At 36.3% G+C, this 21559-nt stretch overlaps 2 protein-coding genes across 4 annotated transcripts in view; both read left to right on the top strand.

Moving 5' to 3' along the window:
• The first annotated feature begins 1691 nt into the window (after positions 1–1691).
• On the top strand, positions 1692–18897 carry Htatsf1 (HIV-1 Tat specific factor 1). 3 transcript variants are annotated; one of them, XM_013358554.4, is made up of 10 exons: positions 1692–1846; positions 2404–2644; positions 4087–4267; positions 4632–4679; positions 5522–5676; positions 7790–7953; positions 9442–9541; positions 15113–15202; positions 16075–16212; positions 16755–18897. In XM_013358554.4, the coding sequence occupies exons 2-10, from the start codon at positions 2459–2461 to the stop codon at positions 17997–17999; spliced, it is 2307 nt and encodes a 768-aa protein (XP_013214008.2). In that variant the 5' UTR covers positions 1692–1846; positions 2404–2458; the 3' UTR covers positions 18000–18897. The 3 variants fall into 3 exon arrangements, with proteins under 3 accessions (XP_013214008.2, XP_077890349.1, XP_077890348.1); XM_078034223.1 differs by lacking the exon at positions 1692–1846 and adding an exon at positions 2000–2203 and having other exon boundaries at positions 2427–2644; XM_078034222.1 differs by lacking the exon at positions 1692–1846 and adding an exon at positions 2000–2203.
• A 1312-nt stretch (positions 18898–20209) lies between these two features.
• The window catches only part of Vgll1 (vestigial like family member 1), a 39560-nt gene continuing 38210 nt past the window's right edge, over positions 20210–21559 (top strand). The window contains exon 1 of the mRNA XM_040286114.2: positions 20210–20287. The gene's annotated coding sequence lies outside the window, so the exon portion shown is untranslated. The remainder of the gene's footprint in view (positions 20288–21559) is intronic.

Genomic DNA, 21559 nt, shown 5'->3' with positions numbered 1-21559 from the left:
TTAGCTCCCAATTCCACTGCTCAATTATTATCAGGTATCAGTAACTAATGCTGCTTCAGTTGCTCCTTTTACTTTCTGAGTCTCCTTGCTTCTGCTCTAGTCTGACACCCATGTGTTCTATACTCAATCTTCCTGGGGGAAGCTCTTATTGACAACCGAACCCAGTCTAAAACACATTGCTACCCAACCTGCCAGGTCACCCCACAGACCTCTGGGTAGTCTTTGGGCCAGGGTGGCTGGGTACATGGGACTTAGGCATAAGGAATATGCGCCTGCTTGTGAAGGGCTTGGGTGTACAGCAGGCAGAAACTGTCATGTGCAGCAGGATAAGGAGCATATAATCACCTATACTATAAATTCAGGAATGAAACAGGAGCCCAATAACAGCTATATACAATTTTTGGATCTAGGAAGAAACCTTTAGCAATATTTAAAGGAGTCTAAAAAAAACCCATATAAAATGCATGGAAATTCAGTTCACTAATTGTTCTTACCAGAAAAGAGTTTCATGATACCAAAAAAAAAATGTAATTGAAAACAAAAACGAACCCAAACTATTATTTTTTAAAATATTTTTTTAGTTATAGATGGACACAGTATCTTTTTATTTATTTATTTTTATGTGGTGCTGAGGATTGAACCCAGTGCCTCACACCTCATGAGGCAGGTGCTCTACCACTGAGCTATAGTCCCAGCTCCCCAAACTACTATTTTAAAAACACTATTATGATTGAAATTAGATTCACATTGCTGGTATGTGTGGAACCAGGGTTTTCTAGAATCTACACACAACCTCTGTTTATAAGCAAAGGTCACTGGAATAGTAGAAATAATTTATTCTGGGAAGCTTTTCCCCACTCTGAAGTCTGGGTTATTATACTCATGTTTACACATAATGTATTATTTTAAACGAATTAATAGTTTTTAAGTGGAATTTTTAATACTAGAGCAACAAATATTGATAAATATAATCCACCTATAAAAAAAGCTCTCTGGGGTCTCCAATAGTTTTTGAGTGTAAAGTGGTGCAGAGACCCAAAAGTTTAAGTATGCTGTTCTCCAACATCCTGATGTACTTCTCCTACCATATCATTTACCAGCTTTTCTAACTCTTTCTCCCTTGAACTGTGCCTGTCTTATTCACTGTTGCCGCCAGAGGCTGGTATAGTGCTTGGCACTTAGTAGTTCAATAAATATCCACCCAATTAAAAAATATGGACCCCTTCACTTTCAGCAATCTGTACAATTTTTGAAAAAAAATCTATTTAAAAAAGAAACATGTTGTGAATTTATAAAATAAACAGTCAACCAGTGAAACTGGCATTTACACTGGAATGTTGACAATTGAGCTTCAAATTTGGACCTTGAGTACCTCTGAGTACTAGAGTATAAGGTCGCTGCCCATCTTTTCTTCCAATAGAATCGAACTACAGCCTGAGGAAGGTACCAGATCAATATAGGAGGGAGATAAGCCTAGGAAAAGGTTGCCACTTTCATCCCATCGTTCGTTCATTCATTCATACACTCACTCCGCACTAGACACCAGACCCCGCGTCAGGTACTTAGGCGGCCACGTTGAACTACAGCCTATGCCAATCCTAGAGCAATCATTAAAAATTAAGTAAAAGACCTTTCCTGCGCAGGGGAGGGGCTACCAGGAGAAGGAGGCGCGTCATTTTCTCTAAGCAAGAGAAAGTTCTCCTGCCCGCCCCACCCACTTTCCCAAGATGGCGCCTGCCGCGATACCGCCCGGCGCCCGCTGCATGGGAATATTCCCACGCCTTCCTTCGGGACACCGCCGGAGCCCAACCTCGCCCAACCCGTGGGAGACTCCGCTGAGCCTCAGGTTCCTAAGGGGTTGCGGGTCCCAGCGGGCCACGTCCCGTTTCCGGGAGGGCTCTGGTGGGCGTTGACACGAGACAGCTACGCGCCCCCTGGGGCCCCGCCCCCGATTCGCGAGCCGCCAGCCTGCGTCGGCGCCTTCTGACGCTACTGTGGGCGTGTCGGCGCGATCCGCGACGTCGCGACGCGGCGGCAATGGCGACTGCGTCAGGCTCTGTGGGGCTTCGTTTTTAAATCATTTCCTGACATTGCCGCGGGAGCCGCGATCGTCTCAGACCCGGTAGGCGGCGGCGGCGCGCGTGCGCGCTACTGCTGCGTCCCGGACCGAGCAGCGGCACCGCAGCCCTGTGAAGTGAGCCAGGTGGGCGGCGGCGCGGCCGAGCTCAGAGTAGCAATGCGCGCGCGCGTGTGCGGCTGGCGGGCGGGCGGAGCCGGGGGCGGTGCGGCGGCACAACTGCCCTGACTTCCCGGGGACTGCTGGGGCGCAGTGGGGAGGCGGGCCGGGGGGCGGCGGGGCTCGAGCTGAGCACAGCGGACCTCCCATTCTCTGCTCCCTTCCAGCGTCATCTGGGCCTTTTCTCTAGTCTAAACCCTGCCGGTGGGCTAGGTAGGAAACATGAGCGGCAACAACTTGGATGCGAACGATGAGTTTGATGAGCAGTTGCGAATGCAAGAATTGTACGGAGACACCAAGGACGGTGACACCCAGAATGATCCCAGCGGAGAAGCCGATTCTTTTGGGCAGCAGCCGGCTGACACCCCCTATGAGTGGGACCTGGACAAGAAGGCATGGTTCCCCAAGGTAAGACAGAGGCACAGGCGCCACTGCGGAGAGGGCCGCCTGGCCAGCCTTGCTGGTACTCCTATTACGTTTGCTTTGCCAAGGACCATGATCCTAGCCCCCCATGTCTGGTCATGACGTGTCTTTTTGTTGCGTCTGTTGCAGAACCTATGTGTAGAGAAACGTAAATCTTTAGGTGGTGTCTTAAATGCCTTTTGTATGCCTTATTAATTTTGTCTGTGAAGGTCACAGCTGGTTATTACATTGATGACTGATTTTTATTGCAAAGAGGAAAAACACTAGATTTAGTAACGTTTGATCTCAAGATAGTCAAGGTGATATATCCTGGGAATTCAGATGTTAAGCTTATGTACTGTGTGAAGCATGTTTATTTTTTTAAAAAAATAGCCATTTATATATCTATTGTTTGAACTTTTCTTTGCCCTTTGCTTTATTTTCCTACTAAATTTTGTTCCTGGGCATATGTCTTTGAACCGTTTAACCACAGGACTGTGACTAAAACTGCACAGAAGATGGATGGAAATGATCTGTGTACATTTGTTTGGAGTACTTAGAGTTTGTTAATTGTTTTATTTCAGCTTGGAAGTAAAATAACTAGTGTTAAACTTGGTTCTCTAAACTTGTGGTAAATGTTCCCTGATAATCTTAAGACTCATATGAGCATCAGTATCAAAGGATATTAACAACACAGTAACTTGCAAGCTGATAATACCAAATATGTCTCCATTGTGAGATTGGATGGTTATTTTAAAAATTTAGTGTTTTTCTTTTCCATTTTTTGTTGTATATATTCCAATCTCTCCAAATTGTTAAAATAGACTGTGTACTTATGTATAGTGATACCAGCTTGAGTGCAGATTTGTTTTCTTTTTCCTTCTGAGTACTTATCAATTATTTGGTAAGGGATTAATTTGTAACTCTCTTTTTATGTTATTGATTCCAAAAACAAGGAATACACATATGATTTGGACTTGTCCTTAATTTGTTTTGACATTGAATGATAGTGTAATTTAATTAGTAATAGAGTTAATATGAACATTTTATTTTACAATTGTTAGCCCCATTCTTCATACAAAACATCAAGAGTTGCATGCCATATGCTCTCATATACAGAAGTGTATTTATTGTACACATATATTGCATCTAGACAGTAAGAAATTGGTTTTTATAATAGATTATTAGATGACATTTGGTGTTCTGCATTATTGTTAGCTGCTGTTTCCTTTGTTTTATGTATTTGTAGCCTTAGTCAAGGGTATGGTAGGGAAGTAATAATTTACAAATGAAACAATTAGAAAAGGAGCCAATATTTCTTTAAATGCTTTGGTATTTTATGCATTTACAGTTTAATTACTACAAGTGTTAATCTGCAGAAGTTTAAACTTTTTATGGGTGGAAATAACTTTGAATTTTTGTGTATGCATTTTGACTTTCTTGTCCAGATCACTGAAGATTTCATTGCTACTTATCAAGCCAATTATGGCTTCTCTAATGATGGCGCATCTAGTTCTACTGCAAATGTCCAAGATGCCAACACTAGGACTGCAGAGGAACCGCCACAAAGAAAAACCCCTGAACCTGCTGATCCTAGAAAGAAGGGAGAAAAAAGAAAGGCTGAATCAGGCAAGTGGTTGTACCTTGCAAAACATGAGCATAAAAATTTAAAATGTGAGTGTGTAAACATATATAGTTAGTTTTGGGGGAATTATAATAGCTCTGAAGAAATGAGTTTTTTTCTTTAAGATGTCTGAGTCATAAAGAATCAAGATAAAATGACCATCTTCTCTTTTAGCCAGGGCTTGAAAACAAATTTGTCAAAAGGTTCAAATATTTGAAAGGTAGGCAGTGATTTGAGTTAGTTTATTAGACTTCTAAAGGTAAGAGAAAGTTCCTAGAAATTTTAAGAAACTGTCACATTGTCAAAATTTCATAATGTAATTCTTATCTTGGCTTTTAAGCATTTTATGTATTTCTTTTTGATTTTTAGGGTGGTTTCATGTTGAAGAAGACAGAAATACAAATGTGTATGTGTCTGGTATGTATACCTTTTAAAACAAACTTAAGATTGAACAATTTTTAAAAATTTTTTCTAGTTGTTAATGGATCTTTATTTTGTTCATATTTGTATGCAGTGCTGAGAATCGAACCCAGTGCCTCACATATCTGAGGCAAGTGCTTTATCACTGAGCCACACTCCAGCCCAGGATTGAAAATATTTGATATTGAGATTTTTTCAAAATGATTTTTAGTTTTAGTTCCTCTGAAGTCCATTTTTAAAATCTTTGTGGATGGATGTATATATATATATGTGTGTGTGTGTGCATTTTATATGTATATGTGTATATATTTTTTGGTACAGGGGATAGAACCCAGGGGTGCTTTGCCCTTGAGCTGCATTCTCAGACATTATTTTTTCCCATTTTGAGAGGGTCTCATCAAGTTGCTTAGGCTGTCCTCAAATTTGAGATCCTCCTTCCTCGGCTTTCCAAGTTGCTGACATTACAGATGTGTGCCACTATGCCTGGATCATTGTAGAATTGTTTATTCACTTGTTTACACTAATGAGGAATTTGCTTATTACAGAACTAAGAAAAATTAAGTGTATGTAACTTTGCATATACCATCCATTTTACCTGCGTTAGCTAATTGTTGACAGTTTGCCCTCTTCAGATTCAGTGAGGGCTAAGCAAAAATAATTTTAATATATATTTGAATACATAAATATATGAATGTTCCTTAGTTTGATAGATGTAAGATTTTTGCATTCACTTGGAAAATCAGTTTTGCATTTACCTAAGTTGTAAATTTCTAATTGATAGAATGCTAAGTAACTTTCACCTTTATAAATATTTTGGAAAATTTTCTTGATTTTTATAGGTTTACCTCCTGACATTACAGTGGATGAATTTATACAGCTTATGTCCAAGTTTGGTATTATTATGAGGGATCCTCATACAGAAGAATTTAAGGTCAAACTTTACAAAGATAATCAAGGAAATCTTAAAGGAGATGGGCTTTGCTGTTATTTGAAGGTTAGTTATATGATCAAATAAGTTCTTGTATTTCCATTTTTTTTAAATGGAGGTCTCACTCTGTTGCTCAGGCTGATCTTGAACTTGAGGGCTCAAATGATCTTGCTTCATCCTCCTATGTAGCTAGGACTAAAGGCATGATTTATTGCACCTGGCCTTTGTATCACCATTTTTACTTCAGGAGCCAGGACTATAATAATTAAAAAAAATTTTTTTTAGTTGTAGATGGACACAATACCTTTATTTTATTTACTTATTTTTATGTGGTGCTGAGGATCAAACCCAGTGCCTCACACGTGCAAGGCAAATGCTCTGCCACTGAGCCACAATCCCAGCCCAGGACTATAAAAGGTGATAACTTAAACCAAGCAGTATTCAAAACAGGATATAAAGAAAACTGAAATTTCAGGTGGTACCTGTGTGTATCACTTTGGTAAGGTTTTCACGTGTTTTGAAAGTATATAAGTATGTGCCTGAAGTGCTTCTTTTGTCTTAAAATTCTCAGTGCAAAGATCTGTTCATTAATGTGTGTAATCAGTTGGGAAAATGGTTTAAAAATCTGAGAAGAAAAATGAAAGCCAGAAACATTTTTTGGGCCTGTTGCAATGAATTAGACCAGGGTTTTGCAAACTCCAGCCTGCCACCTGTTTTTGTAAATAAAGCTTTATTGGAGCACAGCCATACTCATTCATGTATGCATTTGTCTGAGACTGCTTTTGTGTTTCATCAGAGTTGCATATTTGAGCATAGACCTCATGGCCCACAAAGCCTAAACTGCTTACTAAATGGCTGTTTACAAAATGACTTTTCTGACCCTGGAATTAGATCATAAAGGAGATGATAGCTTATGCTTATTGCTTTAAAATATTTTTGAATAGGAGAAAACAGAAATTTGCAGATGTTTTGTGTAGTCTTGGTACCATAAATTGCACAGAGGTAGCTCAGGGCCAAAGGCAACAACACCTGCCATCTTAGGAACGAGTATTATGTGTTATTGCTGGGTACAAAATGTACATGATAATGAAATGTACATTTGTCATAGAACCTGACAGTAATTATAAAGTAAAATAAAAATGGTACAACAGCAGTGCAAGCACTACAAGTGCATTGTGAATCTGCTGTATTTCAGTAAGACCAGAAGAGGGAAGGATTAAGCTGACAGCTTTTTGGTAGGTAGGTTTTTAACCTTGTTCTTAAACAAGATGGGTGTGGGACATAAGCATGACCATTTGAGGGAAGTACTTTAGTAGTGTTTAAATGTAAGGAGATTTGTAAGTTTTATAGTTCTTCAAGGATTATTAAACATCTGTGAGCTGCTTCTTTAAGGGGGTTTGATTGGATTTTTAAAAAATGGAGTTTATGAAACTTCATATATATAATTTAGGGCCCATAAAAGCACAAGATTATCAAACCAGTAAATTGAATTCCAGAAAAATTTGGGTAATTATTTTAAGATCTATATTTGATTCGAGCAGCTGAGTTCAGTTTTGTTTTCCTCACACCTTCAGGTCTTAGACTCTTTGGATCTGATAACTGCCCACCTTATGTAGGGCCCACAGTCTATAAGTGTATTTCATAAATATGTCACTAGATATCTTCTACTTATTAGTGTATTGCAGACCAATATTTTAGTTGTTGAAGCAAAAAATTAAAGGCTGGAAATCTTATTCCCAGTTCCTTGAGTCATCTAGCCTTTCAGGTGGGAGTACGATACGATTTTAAAACTAGATGATTCTAGTCCACTCACCTTATTTTGTAGATGTGCAATTGACATTCCAAGAGGCAAAATTAACCCAGTAAATAATTTATTGAATATTTAACTGTCTGCTAGTTCCTACCCTTTGCGTGAACTATTTCATTTCACAAGGAGCCCTGTGATGAAGATAGTACTATTCCATTTTACAAAGGAAGAAATTGGGGCTCAGGAGTTTAAGTAAGAGGCCCAAGTTCACACAGCTGGTTAGGGGCAGCTGTGTCTCCAAAGCAAGTTTCCTTATTTACATTCTAGAGTTCTTTATCTCAAAGTAGGTAGTTGTCATCATTCCTCTCTAAAAGACTTCTCAAGTTTTCAGTGTGTAACTTATTGACTGTATTTTATTTTACCTTTATAAAGAGGGAATCTGTGGAACTTGCATTAAAACTTTTGGATGAAGATGAAATTAGAGGCTACAAATTACATGTCGAGGTAGCAAAGTTTCAGCTGAAGGGGGAATATGACGCCTCAAAGAAGAAGAAGAAGTGCAAAGACTATAAGAAGAAGCTGTCTCTGCAACAGAAGTTTGTATTTTTTTTCTTTTTGAAAGGTTCCATATAAATATCCTAAAGTATATTTTTGATAGTAGCCACTTAGTTTTGTTTCATCAAAAATGTCTACAGATCATTTTTAAAGAATTTCATTAGTTCACCAAGGATCTTTGGTAATCTAGTTGATGGGCTGATTTGGCAATGGTGGTATTTTTCTTTTCTGCAGTATTTATTTATAATATAATGGTAATTAACTGAGCTAAGAAAAATAAATTTTTTTAAAAAAATATTTTTTAGTTGTCAATAGATCTTTATTTTATTTATTTATATGTGGTGCTGAGAATCAAACCCAGTACTTCACACATGCTAGACAAACGCTTTGCCACTGAGCCACAAACCCAGCCCCAAGAAAAATCATTTTTTGAAAATGTTGAACATTAAATTAGCAAGATAGTTTAGGCTTATATACCAGAACTTTTGGTTTATTTTTCAATGTGAATTGAAATAAGTTATACCAGGAGCTAAATTTTTATATACAGGTTTGTTAGTAGAAATTAGAAATGATAAGCTTTATTACTGTATTTTCTGTATAGTTACATGTAGCATATATGTAATGTTGTCAGGTTTTTATTAATATATTTTTAAACAGACTGAAGTATGCTAGTTTTAAGAAAAGGATAAATACTCCCTGATGTTAAATAATGATAAAAGTGTTTAGTTGTACTGTCCCATAGTTTTTACAAGATTAGTTTAAAAAGATACTACAAATTTTGTAAATGGTATTAGTAGAATTTAAGACTGTAACAAAGTGAGTAGTTTTATATATTTCTGTGCAGCTTGTTCTTTATAATGATAAAGTGCCTAAAAACTAACATTTTTTAACCTCAAAATACAGTCAACTTTTCATATCCATGTGTTCTATATCTGTGGACTCAGTGTACTGTGAATTGAAAATATTTGGAGAAAAAAATTGCATCTGTAATGAACATGGAGAAACTTTTTCTTGTTATCATTCCCTAAGCAATACAGTATAACAACTATTTACGTAGAATTTATATAAGATACGATAAGTAATGTAGAGGTGATGTAAAGTATACAGGAGGATATGTGTAGGTTCTATGCAAATACTGTGCTATTTTATATAAAGGACTCGAGTATGGGTTTTGTATCCAAGGTGGGTCCTGGAACCAGTCACCCATATATGCTGAGGAACAACTACATATCTTCCTAGAGAATAATAAGAAGTAAATAATTAGGAATTTTAGGAGTCCCATTGGAATGTTTGTATGAGATGAGTTGCTTATATATGCTGAGGGTTCAGGTACCAGATTTATTTTTACCCCTGCCCAGCGTTTTTATTTCAGAAAGTTCTGTGAATGGAATTGTGACAAAAATATACATTGTTTTAGAATCAAATAATCATCATTATTAAATATTCAAAGGATTATATTAGTAACTCATTTTCTGTCCAACAAGTCTGAAACAAAATTCATTTTCTTTCTACTATATTATGATATTTAGGCAGTTGGATTGGAGACCTGAGAGGAGAGCTGGGCCATCCCGGATGCGCCATGAGCGAGTTGTCATCATCAAAAATATGTTTCACCCTATGGATTTTGAGGTAGGAAATGGTGTTCTAACGAATAGGAATTCTGAAATGTTTTCTTTCAAGGGAGCCCAAAGGTCATCTTCCATCTTTGTCATGTCACATCCTACATGTTCAGGTAGTGGATAAGGCAGAAAAATGGAGCCAAGAATCAATCTGATGTTTTGGATTTGTCTTTGTTTGGCACCATGTTCTTTAAATTGTATCCCAGTAAAACTGTTTAGTAGTCTTATTTTAAAATTTTTTATTTGTTCTTTTTAGTTATACAGGATAGTAGAATATATTTTGACATATCAAACACACATGGATTATAACTTCCCATTCTTGTGGTTGTATGTATATGAACATAGGAAAGTTACATCTGATTGATTCCATTGCTTTCCTAGTTCCATCTCCCTTTCCTTCCCTTCATTCCCCTTTGTCTAGTCCAGTGAACTTCTATATGCCTCAGCTTAATACTCTTATCTTGGCCCCAAATAACAGCCTCTTGGTGTGGGAAATTGTTAAGAAATATCATCATTTAAAAATCAATGAGGATAGTTTGTGGATTTTGAGTGCAATCCAACAAGTATGGGCTGGTTTTGGTAGAGAGTACCAGTTGCACACTTGCAAATGAAAACTCACTTTGCTACTAAAAGTTTAATCCTTAGTATAATGAAATTAAGCCCCCAATGTTTTAAATAACGGGTGTTGTTTTTTCAGAACCTCAGTTTTACAAAATCCTTCAATGGCTACTAGGAGAAGGTTATAATATTTAATGTCCATGTAAAATTCTTAAGAACAGGGAATAAATGAATAAAGGAAGTTTTCTAGTACTGAAGAGGTTTGAGGAATACTAATAGTTGTCAAGGTATCTTGTGCTGCATTCTGCTTCTAATTTTTGCTGATGTAGATTGACACTATCATTACTGGCAAAGCAACTCTATTCTCTGTCTGTTACTGGAATTATAGCAAGTCATACATGAAGAAACTGTTTATAATGTAAAATTCCAGCTTTACAAATGTGGTTGGTGCCATCAGTGCTCATTCTTGTTGTTCTGTGCTTGGTTTGTAAACAGTGTCAAAATGCAGTATCATTTTAGTTACATTAGAAAGATCCCCAAGATGGACAATTGAGCTCCATCTCTGAACAGTGATGCAATAGGACTTACTGTCTACCTGTGGAGTCTGGACATCTTTCAAAGTCATTTGTAAAGTTGCATGGTGTCTCTGCTGACCAGAAATCCAGAAGAACCTTGAAATATTACAGAGCTATTGTAGACTTGCAGGAGTAATGAAGTATGACTTAAAAACACACATGTGTACAAGCACACCACAGAAGATCTCTGACTTTACTTGGGTTTGACTTAACACATTTTTGACTCTATGATGGTGCAAGAACAATATGTGTTCAGTAGAAATGGTGTTTCAAATTTTGGATTTTGATTTTTTCCCAGGCTAGCAATCATGAGGATGAACAACCAGTACTCTACAGTGTATATACAGTGTTCATCAAACTACATCCAATATTCAAGTCTTTATTATAAAATAGATGATTTTGCCCAACTATGGGCTAATGTAAATGTTCTGAGCATATTTAAGGGAGTCTAGGCTAAGGTCTGGTGTTCAGTAGGTTAAGTGTACTAAATGCATTTTGTACTTAGTATACTTTCAATTTCTGATAGGTTTGTTGGGACGTAACCCCATTGTAAGTTGCATAGCATCTATAGTTGCTTTTTGAAGTGCTGTCCTTGCTGGGTAGGACTTTAAAAGCAATTCATAGGTAAATCACAGTGTCTAGTCTACTAAGTACAACTCTAGAATTTCCTGTGATTCATCGAATTTTATCTCCCTGGTGAATAAGTGGTTTGTTGATTAGGTGGCATATTTATTTACGTGACTTGAAGCCCTTGATTCACATATATCAAACTCCTGACATTCAAATGTGAATGTAATTGCAAACTTAATTTAAAGCATTTAGACCCTCTAAAGAAGTCTGTAAATTTGGTATGTTCTTGTTTCTGCCTCCTGCCTTGCTTATTGACAGACCCTATTTATGTGTAACTGTCACCCTGAGCTGACTTAGCTTTATAAATATTATCCCCTCCAAGCTACATTTATTCCATCTTAACCCTTACAGATCTACTTATAAATTTCTGATTCTTTAAAAACAAATACTTCTTGGTTTAGTGTAAACTTTACTTTGGAGTTACAGAGCCTTTATATTACCCTGTTTTGTTTCCTTTGTGTCATTTATTATTATCCGAAATAATTTTATCTCTTCTGCTAGAATTTGAGTTCCATGAAGACCAGGACTTTGCCTATTCTGTTTGCTACTGTAGTCCCAGGGCATAGAATTGTAGACCCTAAATATGTATTTATTATTAGGCCCTCCCTATATTTTATGTTTCTGCAGTTGAACCCAGAGACTAGTGTGTACTGAGCACATGCTCTAGCACTGAGCTACACTCCCAGCCCCTGCCCTATTATTTATATGAAGAATAATTGAAAGAATGAATGAAATCCCTATCACTTCCAAGCCAGAGTTTCTACATTCATGCAATGGATAAAATATTTCTGCTTTACATCTTTGTAAATGAAAGCAATTTTCTTCTCAGATGCTATGCTTCAGAGGGTGGCAGGACAGTCTGTGCTGGCGGTGGTAGGCTTCAGAACTCCCAAGCAAAGAAATCCTTGGCCCTCTCCTTGTTTGTGCACCAACCTAGTTTCAAGTGGTCCAACTAGATTGACAAGAGCCTGTTAGCAAGAGAGAGAACAGTCTTGGTTTTTGTTCACTATCTCTGTGGTCTTGAACTTCAGAATGTATAGTGTAGACCTATACTATCTGATATTGTAGACTCTAGCCACATATATATAGTTTAATTAAAACTAAATAAAAAGTTCAGTTCTTCAACTGTACGAGCTATATATGCAATTAATAGCTACCAAATTGAATAATGCAGATATGCAAATTTCCTATTATCATAAAAAGTATTAGACAATACTGGTATAGACGTTATGTGACAATGAATAGAAGGATTTAACAGGAAAGCCTGCTTTCATTACATAATTTTTGGGATTGTTTGATTTGACTGAAGACTTCTTGTGAGCCTAAAGAACAGACATTAGCATTGAGCTTTTTAGTGGGAAACAAAAAACTGAATTTTCAAGTTACTTCAAGTTATCAGAAATAAGTCAAGATTCTGGGAGTGTAATATATTTTTATTCTAAACAATTGACCAATGTTAGAAGCAGCATATCTAAAAATACTCTTTGGCAGCAGGGTAAACAGTGAAGCCTAATGTTTTTAATGTCACTTCAGAGGGTCTGCAGTATTCGATTCAGCCTTATTTAAAAATGTAATGTCTGGCAAATTAGAATCCCAAGAGATGAGGAGTGAAAATTCAAATGCAAAGGTATGTTTCTCTTTGTGTGTATCAGCAATGTCCAATAGAAGTATAAGGTAAGCCCCATGTGAACTTTAAATTTTTCCGTACTCCAAATAAAAATATAATGTGAAACTAAGGAAATTACATTTTTGTGAGTTTTAATTTGATCCAGCATATCCAGCATATTACAGTTTTGACATATAGTGAGTATAAAAATATTAGTGAGGTATACTCCTTTTTTTCCTTTTGGTACTAAATTTTCAAAGTGTAGTGTACGTTGAGAGTTGTAGAGTACCTTGAGGTGGACTAGCCACATTTCAAATGTTCAGTAACCCTGTGTGATCAGTGTCCACTGTCTTAGCTAGTGTAATTTTATATTGGAAAGACATGAGAAATATAATTTATTTCTTCTATACAAAATGAAACACCATCATAGGGGAAATAAATACTGAGAATTGATGGTAGAAAGTTGTAGTGCTTGAGGCCAATTTTAGTCACAGGCCTATTGCTTGCAAAATGCCATCTTCAGAAAATTTCCATGTGTAGCTCACTAGGTTAAAGAGTCTTCCTAAAGGAGGAGAACATTATCATGGAGCATCAGGATACTGTACAGCAATGCTAATGTATTAGTTTTTCAAGTTGGTATAAATGAAAACAAAGGTCTGGCAAGACTTAGGTTCAGAATTGATACCTACCTTATAGGAAGAATACTGAGAAATTGATGTAGAAATAATGGTGTCCCCCACCCTAATGGAATCACATTTAAATTCAAAATTTGTTAAATATTTAGAAACTTTTTATTTTTGTTTTTTTATATAACCCCAATTTTTCTTGGTGAATAAGAGAGAGATTAGGAACAGTTTGTCAAACTCTGAAAAAGATTTTATTGATTATTGGCTGTATACAAAATTCTGTACTGTTTACAAAACTCGGTGAAACAAGATTTCTGCCTTCTGCAAGCACATGATCCCATAGGAGCTGATTAGACACATACATCACCAATGGCCACTGCGTGACTTTATCAAAAGATGTTTATGTTCCATTGCACCATTTTCAGATCTGATAGTTCTGCAAAATTAGGTTTTCTTCTCCAAAATACGGTTTTATAAATAGGGAAATTCAATCTGCCAGTTATACTTTTAGAAGCTGCAGATTTGTGCAAATTGGGTTTTACATTTTTTCTTTTAAATCTGATTTTAGTAACTGCTTCCCAATTTATTTTTGCTTTTTGAGAGAACTTTAAGGGAGAAAAGCTACTTTTTGATACTTCATTGTAGTTCCTTTTTAGTTGGTAAGAAAAATAAAACCCTGTGAGAAAGATAGATGCATTCAAATGTTTCTTAGTGTAAATGGACTTCAATAGATATTCTTAGATAGCATATCTTCGTTTAAATTTGTTTGTAGTTGAAATTCAAGTTTATAAACCTAGCTTTTTCTGAGCCCTTTTCATACATTGAAACTTAGAGAAATATTCCCATTGGAATATTAAAAATCCTTTTGGTATGAAGAGGAAAGTACACCTGAATTTGGCTACTAGAAATAGCAATGCTCAAATGTTCTCCGTACACTTGGTTGTTGTAAGAGCAACAGTAAGAATATGTCTTAATGTTTGCTTTATACCTTGTGTGCTGTGTTGACTTGTTATAACACAGCAGAAGATAAGATAAACAAGAATCCTCCTAAGGTTTACCTTATGAGTTAAAATAGAATCTTGAAAGCACAAATACAAAAAAGGTTTTAGAAAATTTAGTCAATAAAAGTGGTATCTCTTTCTCCTTTGCAACATTTCTGTAAATAGGAATCTATCTGAAAATCAGAGCAAAGGACTCATCAGTATTACTATGATGCCTGTGCAGTACAGGAATTACCAGTCTGTGACTAAAAGTGTGCCACAGGGTTTCTTCCTTTACTGCTGCTGTTAATTTGGAATTTCCAATCCCACTTCCCTTCCTTTTTTCCTTTGTCACTGTAGGCCCCCCTCTTTGCCATGCTTGTCCATTTCCTCTGTCTTAAAGCAGGGTAGACATATACTAGTAGCATTGTCTACAGTGGTCTAACTTCATTTGATTTTGATTTTTTTTTAATTTTGTAGACTATACACATAGTCAAACTTAAGCAAAACCTTTTTTATTTGTGGGTTTGTCAGAGCAATAAATTTGATTCTCAGGAATTATAGTTGAAGAAACAAAAAACATTTTAATTATGTTAATTTTCACAGGACGATCCATTGGTGCTGAATGAGATCAGAGAAGATCTTCGAGTAGAGTGCTCCAAGTTTGGACAAATTAGGAAGCTCCTTCTCTTTGATGTAAGTTCATGGCTTGGAAAAAATGAATCTTAAAGCAATTATTTTTCTAGCTTAATAAATGATTATTGAACATTAGTAAGCCCCTAAATTTTAGATTAATATTTTAATATAGTAAGTTTGCTATCTGATAGTAGTCATCTATCAACTAGATAGACATTTTTTACAAGTCAAGGCTTTGATAGACTTGGTATGTCTTGTTCATTTCTCTTCATCCCTCTTAGAGGATGTGATCAGGTGAAAGAAACTACAAGAAAAATGTACAAGACTTTATTTTTCCCTATTTGCCCACATTTTCCCCTCTCTAAATTATTCTTCTCTATATTTGGATCAATTGGGGAAAATATTCTACTGTATATTTCCCCTTTTCATCCTTCTTTTACTTCCAAAATTGACATAGCAATTTAAAGTCACCATTTATTTTTGTTGTACTATTAGCTCCTTTACATGTTGTCTCATTTAGCCCTCAACAACCCTTCCAAGGTAGGTAAGTCCTATTCTACCCACTTTACAGATGAGAAAACTAAAACTTTTCAGATGGAGCACTGTGCCCAGGCTTTATTCAGCTGGCAACTAACAGCCAGGATTTAATCCCAGAGTGAATCTCACTTCAGTGTTCACAGTCTTAACAATTACTCTGTCTTATCTCTCATTAGACAATATTTTTTGCAGAAATATTTCTGGCTCTTGCTAGATAAGATGTAGCTAAAGAAATAGCTGAATGCATGCCATTTTGGGGATAAAAGGGAGAAAGACTTCTTAAAGTCTTCTACCTTAAAGTATCAAAGAGAATACTATTCCTTACATACTTTATCAAATGTGTTTTACTTTTAATCTTATTGTTCATTATTTTTTGTTCATTCTTGTCTTTCTAGAGGCACCCAGATGGTGTGGCCTCTGTGTCCTTTAGAGATCCAGAGGAAGCTGATCATTGTATTCAGACCCTTGATGGAAGATGGTTTGGTGGTCGACAAATCACCGCCCAAGCATGGGATGGGACTACAGATTATCAGGTGAATTCTACAGTTATCAAGGGCACACAGATTGTTTCATTACCAACAAATATTGATCAAGCAGTCTTTTAGGATGAAGTTTTGGGTTTGGTTTAATCTGTTTAGTGTAACAACACTTCTTTTAAATAATACTTTGCATTCAGAGGATGGAAAGAAAAAAATGTTGCAGTTTGTAAGTCTGAAATTTTGAGACTTGCCCAGAATAGTGATAAGAAAAGAACACATTAAACCAAACCATTTCTTTTCCTTTCTGTGTTGTTGTGTCCAGACAGAACTCAAATACTAACTTTTAAGACATGAAGCATTTCTGCAGTACTGTGGTGTTTTCATTTAGTTAAATGATCCTATTTAAGGTTGGCTATTATTTAAAGTCAGTAAATCAAAATGTAAAGTGTTTGAAAACTGAAGACAGATATTACTAGGATTTCCTGAGGGAAGCTGCCTTATAAAATCAGGGTATTTTCATCAGTATTAGAAACACTCAGAGAAATTGTTCTTGTTGCCTAAAACTCATTTTAATGGCAGTTTCTACTCATCCACAGGTGGAGGAGACCTCAAGAGAAAGAGAGGAAAGGCTGAGAGGATGGGAGGCATTCCTCAATGCCCCGGAGGCCAACAGAGGCCTTCAGCGTTCAAATTCTGTCTGTGCTTCAGAAAGGGCAGGGCCTTCTAGAATAAGGCATTTTTCAGAGCACCCAAGCACATCTAAAATGAGTGCTCAAGAAGCTGCAACTGGAGTGGCATTTGAAGAACCTATTGATGAGAAGAAGTTTGAAAAAGCAGAAGATGTGGAAGAAGTTGAAGGAGAGGCTTCTGGAAAAGATGTTAAAGAAGGTGGGCCTGAAGAAGAGGTCAAAGAAGGCTGCCCTGAAAAAGAGTCTGAAGAGAGTTGCCTTGAGAAAGAGTGTGAGGGAGGCTGTCCCAAAAGAGAATATGAAGAAGGCTGTTCTGAAAAAGATTTTGAAGGGGGCAGTCCTAAGAAGGAGTTGAAAGAGAATGGCCCTGAGAGAGAATCTAAAAAGAAGAAACTCAAACGTGATTATGAAGAGAATGGTGTTGCCAAAGAGTCTGAAGATGATGACCCTGAAAAGGAGTCTGAAGAGGAGGATAGCCCCAAAAAAGAATCCGGAGAGGATGACTCAGAGAGAGAATCTGATGAAGATGGTTCTGAAAAGCAGTCAGAAGAAGGCTCTGAAAAAGAATTTGAAGAAAATGGCCTTGAAAATGATTTTGATGAGGAGGGCTCTGACAAAGAGTTTCCTGAAAACATTCTTGACAAAGAGTTAGAAGAAAATGACACCGACAAATCAGAATTTGATGAAGGCTCTGAGAGAGTGTTAGATGACGAGGAAGGTTCTGAGAGAGAGTTTGATGAAGATTCAGATGAAAAGGAAGAAGAAGATATATATGAAAAGGTTTTTGATGATGAGTCTGATGAGAAGGAGGATGAAGATTTTGCCAATGAAAAAGAGCAGGAAGATGCTAATGAGAAAGAAGAAGAGGAGGATGCTGATGAAAAGCTGTTTGAAGACTCAGATGAAAAGGAAGATGAAGAAGATGCAGACATAAAGGAAGATGAAGATGTAGATGAAAAGGTATTTGAAGATGGCAATTCCAGTGAGAAGTTTGATGAGGAGTGTTCCAATGACAAGGTGTTTGAGGATTCTGATGACAGGGGGACTTTAGGGAATGTGAAAGAAGATGCACTGTCCACAGGCAGCAGCTTTGTCCTTAGTAGTGATGATGATGATGATGATGATGATGATGATGATGATGATGATATTTAATCCCTTAAACTTGCTTTTTAGGGAGAGTCCTCCATCTCCATTTGCCTGTGCTTAAGGGTCATTACTAGTAGTGTTATATGAACATATGCATAGTGATAGGGTGCCATCTGATTAATGCATTGAAGTTTTTCCATTGTTACCTGTACCTAATTATTTTAAATATCTGTTAATTGGCTGTCGAGTTAAAACCTCATAGTTAATAACGCAAATAAACTGGATACTCGTCCTTTTTGTCAGATTTGTTAAATGCATGCAAAATAATATTTTTAAAAGTATTCTGATTGAAGTTTGTGATATTCAAAAATAAAAATAAGCTGATAATATGCAGAAACTAAAAATTGTACTGGAGTTAAATTGCATCTTAAATTCATGCTATTGCTTTATTCATACAAAATCTCTTGGGAGTGTCCTTGTTTCCAGCTCATGTTACCACTTGTGTCCCGATTTCTCCATTCTAAATCAGAACATTTTCCTGAACTCATAAAGCAAACACCACTTCAGAGTTTTTCCCTGTCCAGTTCTTCCACCATTGAAAATATAGGGGAGACTAGCATTCTTTCATGTACTGTTTCTTAGCCTCCTTGTGCCCCTTTAAAAGTAGATTTAATGAGGCTGCTCCCCAGAAAATTTTATGCATGCATACTATACAACTTCTGTACAGTTTGGGGGGGGTGGTTCATGGATCCCCTGAAGATTAAGAACTTTGTCATGCATACTTCAGTTTTTGTTTTTGTTTTAGAATAATGGTGCCTAGTATTGTGTGAAGTTGTGTAGTCCAATACAGTTGTGGGTCTTAACTGTGCTTTCCAACTTCAGTATTGATTACTAATGATGTAGCAGTAAGAAATTATTCTCATAAATTAGAAGCATTAAAATAAACTGCATTGGTGCTCTTTCATTATAGCGTCTGTAATCATTATCTTCCTTAAACAGCAAGAGTTCCTGTACTTGAAGCCCATTGTGTTCTGAGGATTTTTTAGTCCATGTGTGGGATTTCTTAAAATCTTCAGGATTTTACCAGGGATGAGTCAGTAAAAAAGTTACATATAGGAATATTGCAAACCCAAACTGTTCCCTTCAAAGATTTAGAGTCATTTAAACACTGATGTATTGTAGAATTGGTTTTCTAAATAAAAGAAAAAGAATGCTTTACCCTCTGTAAACAGAGGTTGGGACACATTACAACAGAAGTTAGCTCTACAATCATGAGAGGGGCCACTTCATTCTTTACATTAAAATTGTATCTTGGAAGATCCCAAATCTGTAAGACTGTACATTTCATCTGTTGTTTCAGGTATTAACCTTTGCTTACTAAATATTACCATTTATAAGAATGGAGAATGTAGTAAATTGGGCTGGGGTTGTAGCTCAGTGGTAGAGTGTTCACACATGTGAGGCACTGGGTTCAATCCTCAGCACCACATAAAAATAAAGATTGTGTCCATCTACAACTAAAAATATTAAAAAGAATGTAGTAAACTTTCACTATTTGGGGGGCTACATCATCTAAATAAAGCACTGCAAGCCCTGACAGGTTCCCATCTACAATATGAACATTTTTTGTGTGTGTAAGACATCTTTTACTTAGGTGATATCCCTGTATTCTGACCTCTTCTTGTTCTTTAATTTGTTGATATCAAGTATCCCTCCCTGCTCTTTTCATATAAACACACTGGAAGTGAAAGATAGCTGTAAAGTGGTCATGAGAATATAAATTAACAGCCACACAGCACACACACACATAGCCACCTGTTTACTAAGTAATCAGGTTTCATTGGTCCTAAAAACTGAGTTTATTGTGAGGCAACAATACATCCTATTATCAGAAGAAAAGAAAATATGGGGGTGGATTCTAAGCACAACAATGCTTAACAATTGTCTGACAATTCCTAAATTGAATGTTCCTTCAGACTAGTTAATTTGCACAAGATATTTCATACTGTATTGCATTCAACCTTGAATGTATGAACCACAAATGGCTTCAGGCATGCCTTTGAATGGCATGATTGCCCTGTTCTCTGAGCCCACGCCTATCTTGAATAAGAAACTTGAAACTTCATATTAGATAAAAAATATTACTTATCTTGGGCAATATTAATGAAGTATTGAAGTTGTTACTGCTTTCTACAGGAGAAACGATAAGGGAAAAATAGGAGTAAGTTATTCCAAGTATCTATTCTCCTTTCTTAAGCAGTCATAAGTACGTTCTTTCTGGAGCCCAGAGGAGACAAATCCAGTCCATTTGGAAAGCACTACTTACTTCTTCCTGTTCGATCTGTTTTCCTGATGTAAGTTACTTGATTATTTCTAAGTCTTGGAGAGACGTTAGGAATTAGCTAGTATTTGGATTATGCTTTTCTCAATAATGCAAACTTTTTAAAAAGTAAGCTTAACACATTTTTATGTAATAGAAATGTTTTTAATTAGTTTGAAAAAAGCCATACTTTGGTGAATGGGAGAATGCCTATAAATTTGCCCTTTGTGAATATTTGTCAATATTCTTAAGGATTTTTTCCTTATTGAATTTCTTTCTGATACAAGTTGCAACCTTTCTTTAGACAACCATTTCATTTAAAGTCAGTTTGCTCACATACTTTTTGCCTGTTACCACACTTCATTTACTGGCTTTGTTTATATCTCTCAGTAAAATACCTCCCTGATGTTAGAAAAAGGTAAAAAAAAAAAATTCCTTTCTAAAATCACAAGTTGCTATTACAAATAGCCTAACTCTTGGAAACCCGTTAGCGTAGGGAATAACTGCTTGAGAAAAAAAAAAAAAAGCTGAAGGCTTGTTCCTCTAACAGCAGTACTCAGAGATGGGGCTTTTAGGAAAGTGATTGGCTCATGATCGCTTTAATCTCATCAAGGGATTGATTCATCGATGGATTCATAATTTGATTGTATTATTGGGAGTTGTTCTTTACATGATTCATCAAGTAAAGTTGACTTTTTAGGTGTTCAGATTTTGCCATGATGGTTTTATTTTCCATTAGAAACCAATATACTGAGGTTATATGATAGATCAGATGTATTACCCTCAATTAGAAACCATAACCAGGTGGCCTTGTGTTCATAGTTTAGTTACCTTGTAGAACTTGAAGTTTGTGATATTAAGATGTGCTGGCTGTACAAAGCTAAACAAAGACAGGAAAGCAGTAACAGCACAAAGATGGCTTTTTCACTGCCATTATTCCACTGCTGGCACTATTTCTCAGTGTTTCTGCTGAGATAGTAATGATAACATTAGAAGGCAGAATCAAAGTATAAAACAGCCTTTGTTTTGCTGTTTTCCAGGTTTATCACAGTAATTCAACTTAAGTAATAATGATAATCCACAACATCTAAATGTATAAATGTCCAGTCAACTATGTGTCTGATTTTCAGATTTGAAAATGTGATTGACTTTCTTTTATCTAAGTGTTTTATACTACCTTTTAAATAATGAAATCTTTAGGTTTTAGGTAATTCTGAAGAAATAATAGATTAAGTCAATCAAATTTTGTATGGTATTTCAAAGTTTTTTTGTACCACTATGTACTGGGACTATGTGAGTCAATTTG

The sequence above is a fragment of the Ictidomys tridecemlineatus genome, chromosome X (genome assembly GCF_052094955.1).
Source record: "Ictidomys tridecemlineatus isolate mIctTri1 chromosome X, mIctTri1.hap1, whole genome shotgun sequence".
Lineage (NCBI taxonomy): Eukaryota > Metazoa > Chordata > Mammalia > Rodentia > Sciuridae > Ictidomys > Ictidomys tridecemlineatus.
This window is presented reverse-complemented; position numbering and strand designations above follow the sequence as displayed.

Coding starts and splice junctions, on each gene's coding strand:
- Htatsf1 (XM_013358554.4), top strand. CDS start 2,459: ATGAGCGGCAACAACTTGGATGCGAACGATGAGTTTGATGAGCAGTTG. Junction 4,268..4,631: donor AAAAAGAAAGGCTGAATCAG/GCAAGTGGTTGT, acceptor TTTGATTTTTAG/GGTGGTTTCATGTTGAAGAA. Junction 5,677..7,789: donor GGCTTTGCTGTTATTTGAAG/GTTAGTTATATG, acceptor ACCTTTATAAAG/AGGGAATCTGTGGAACTTGC.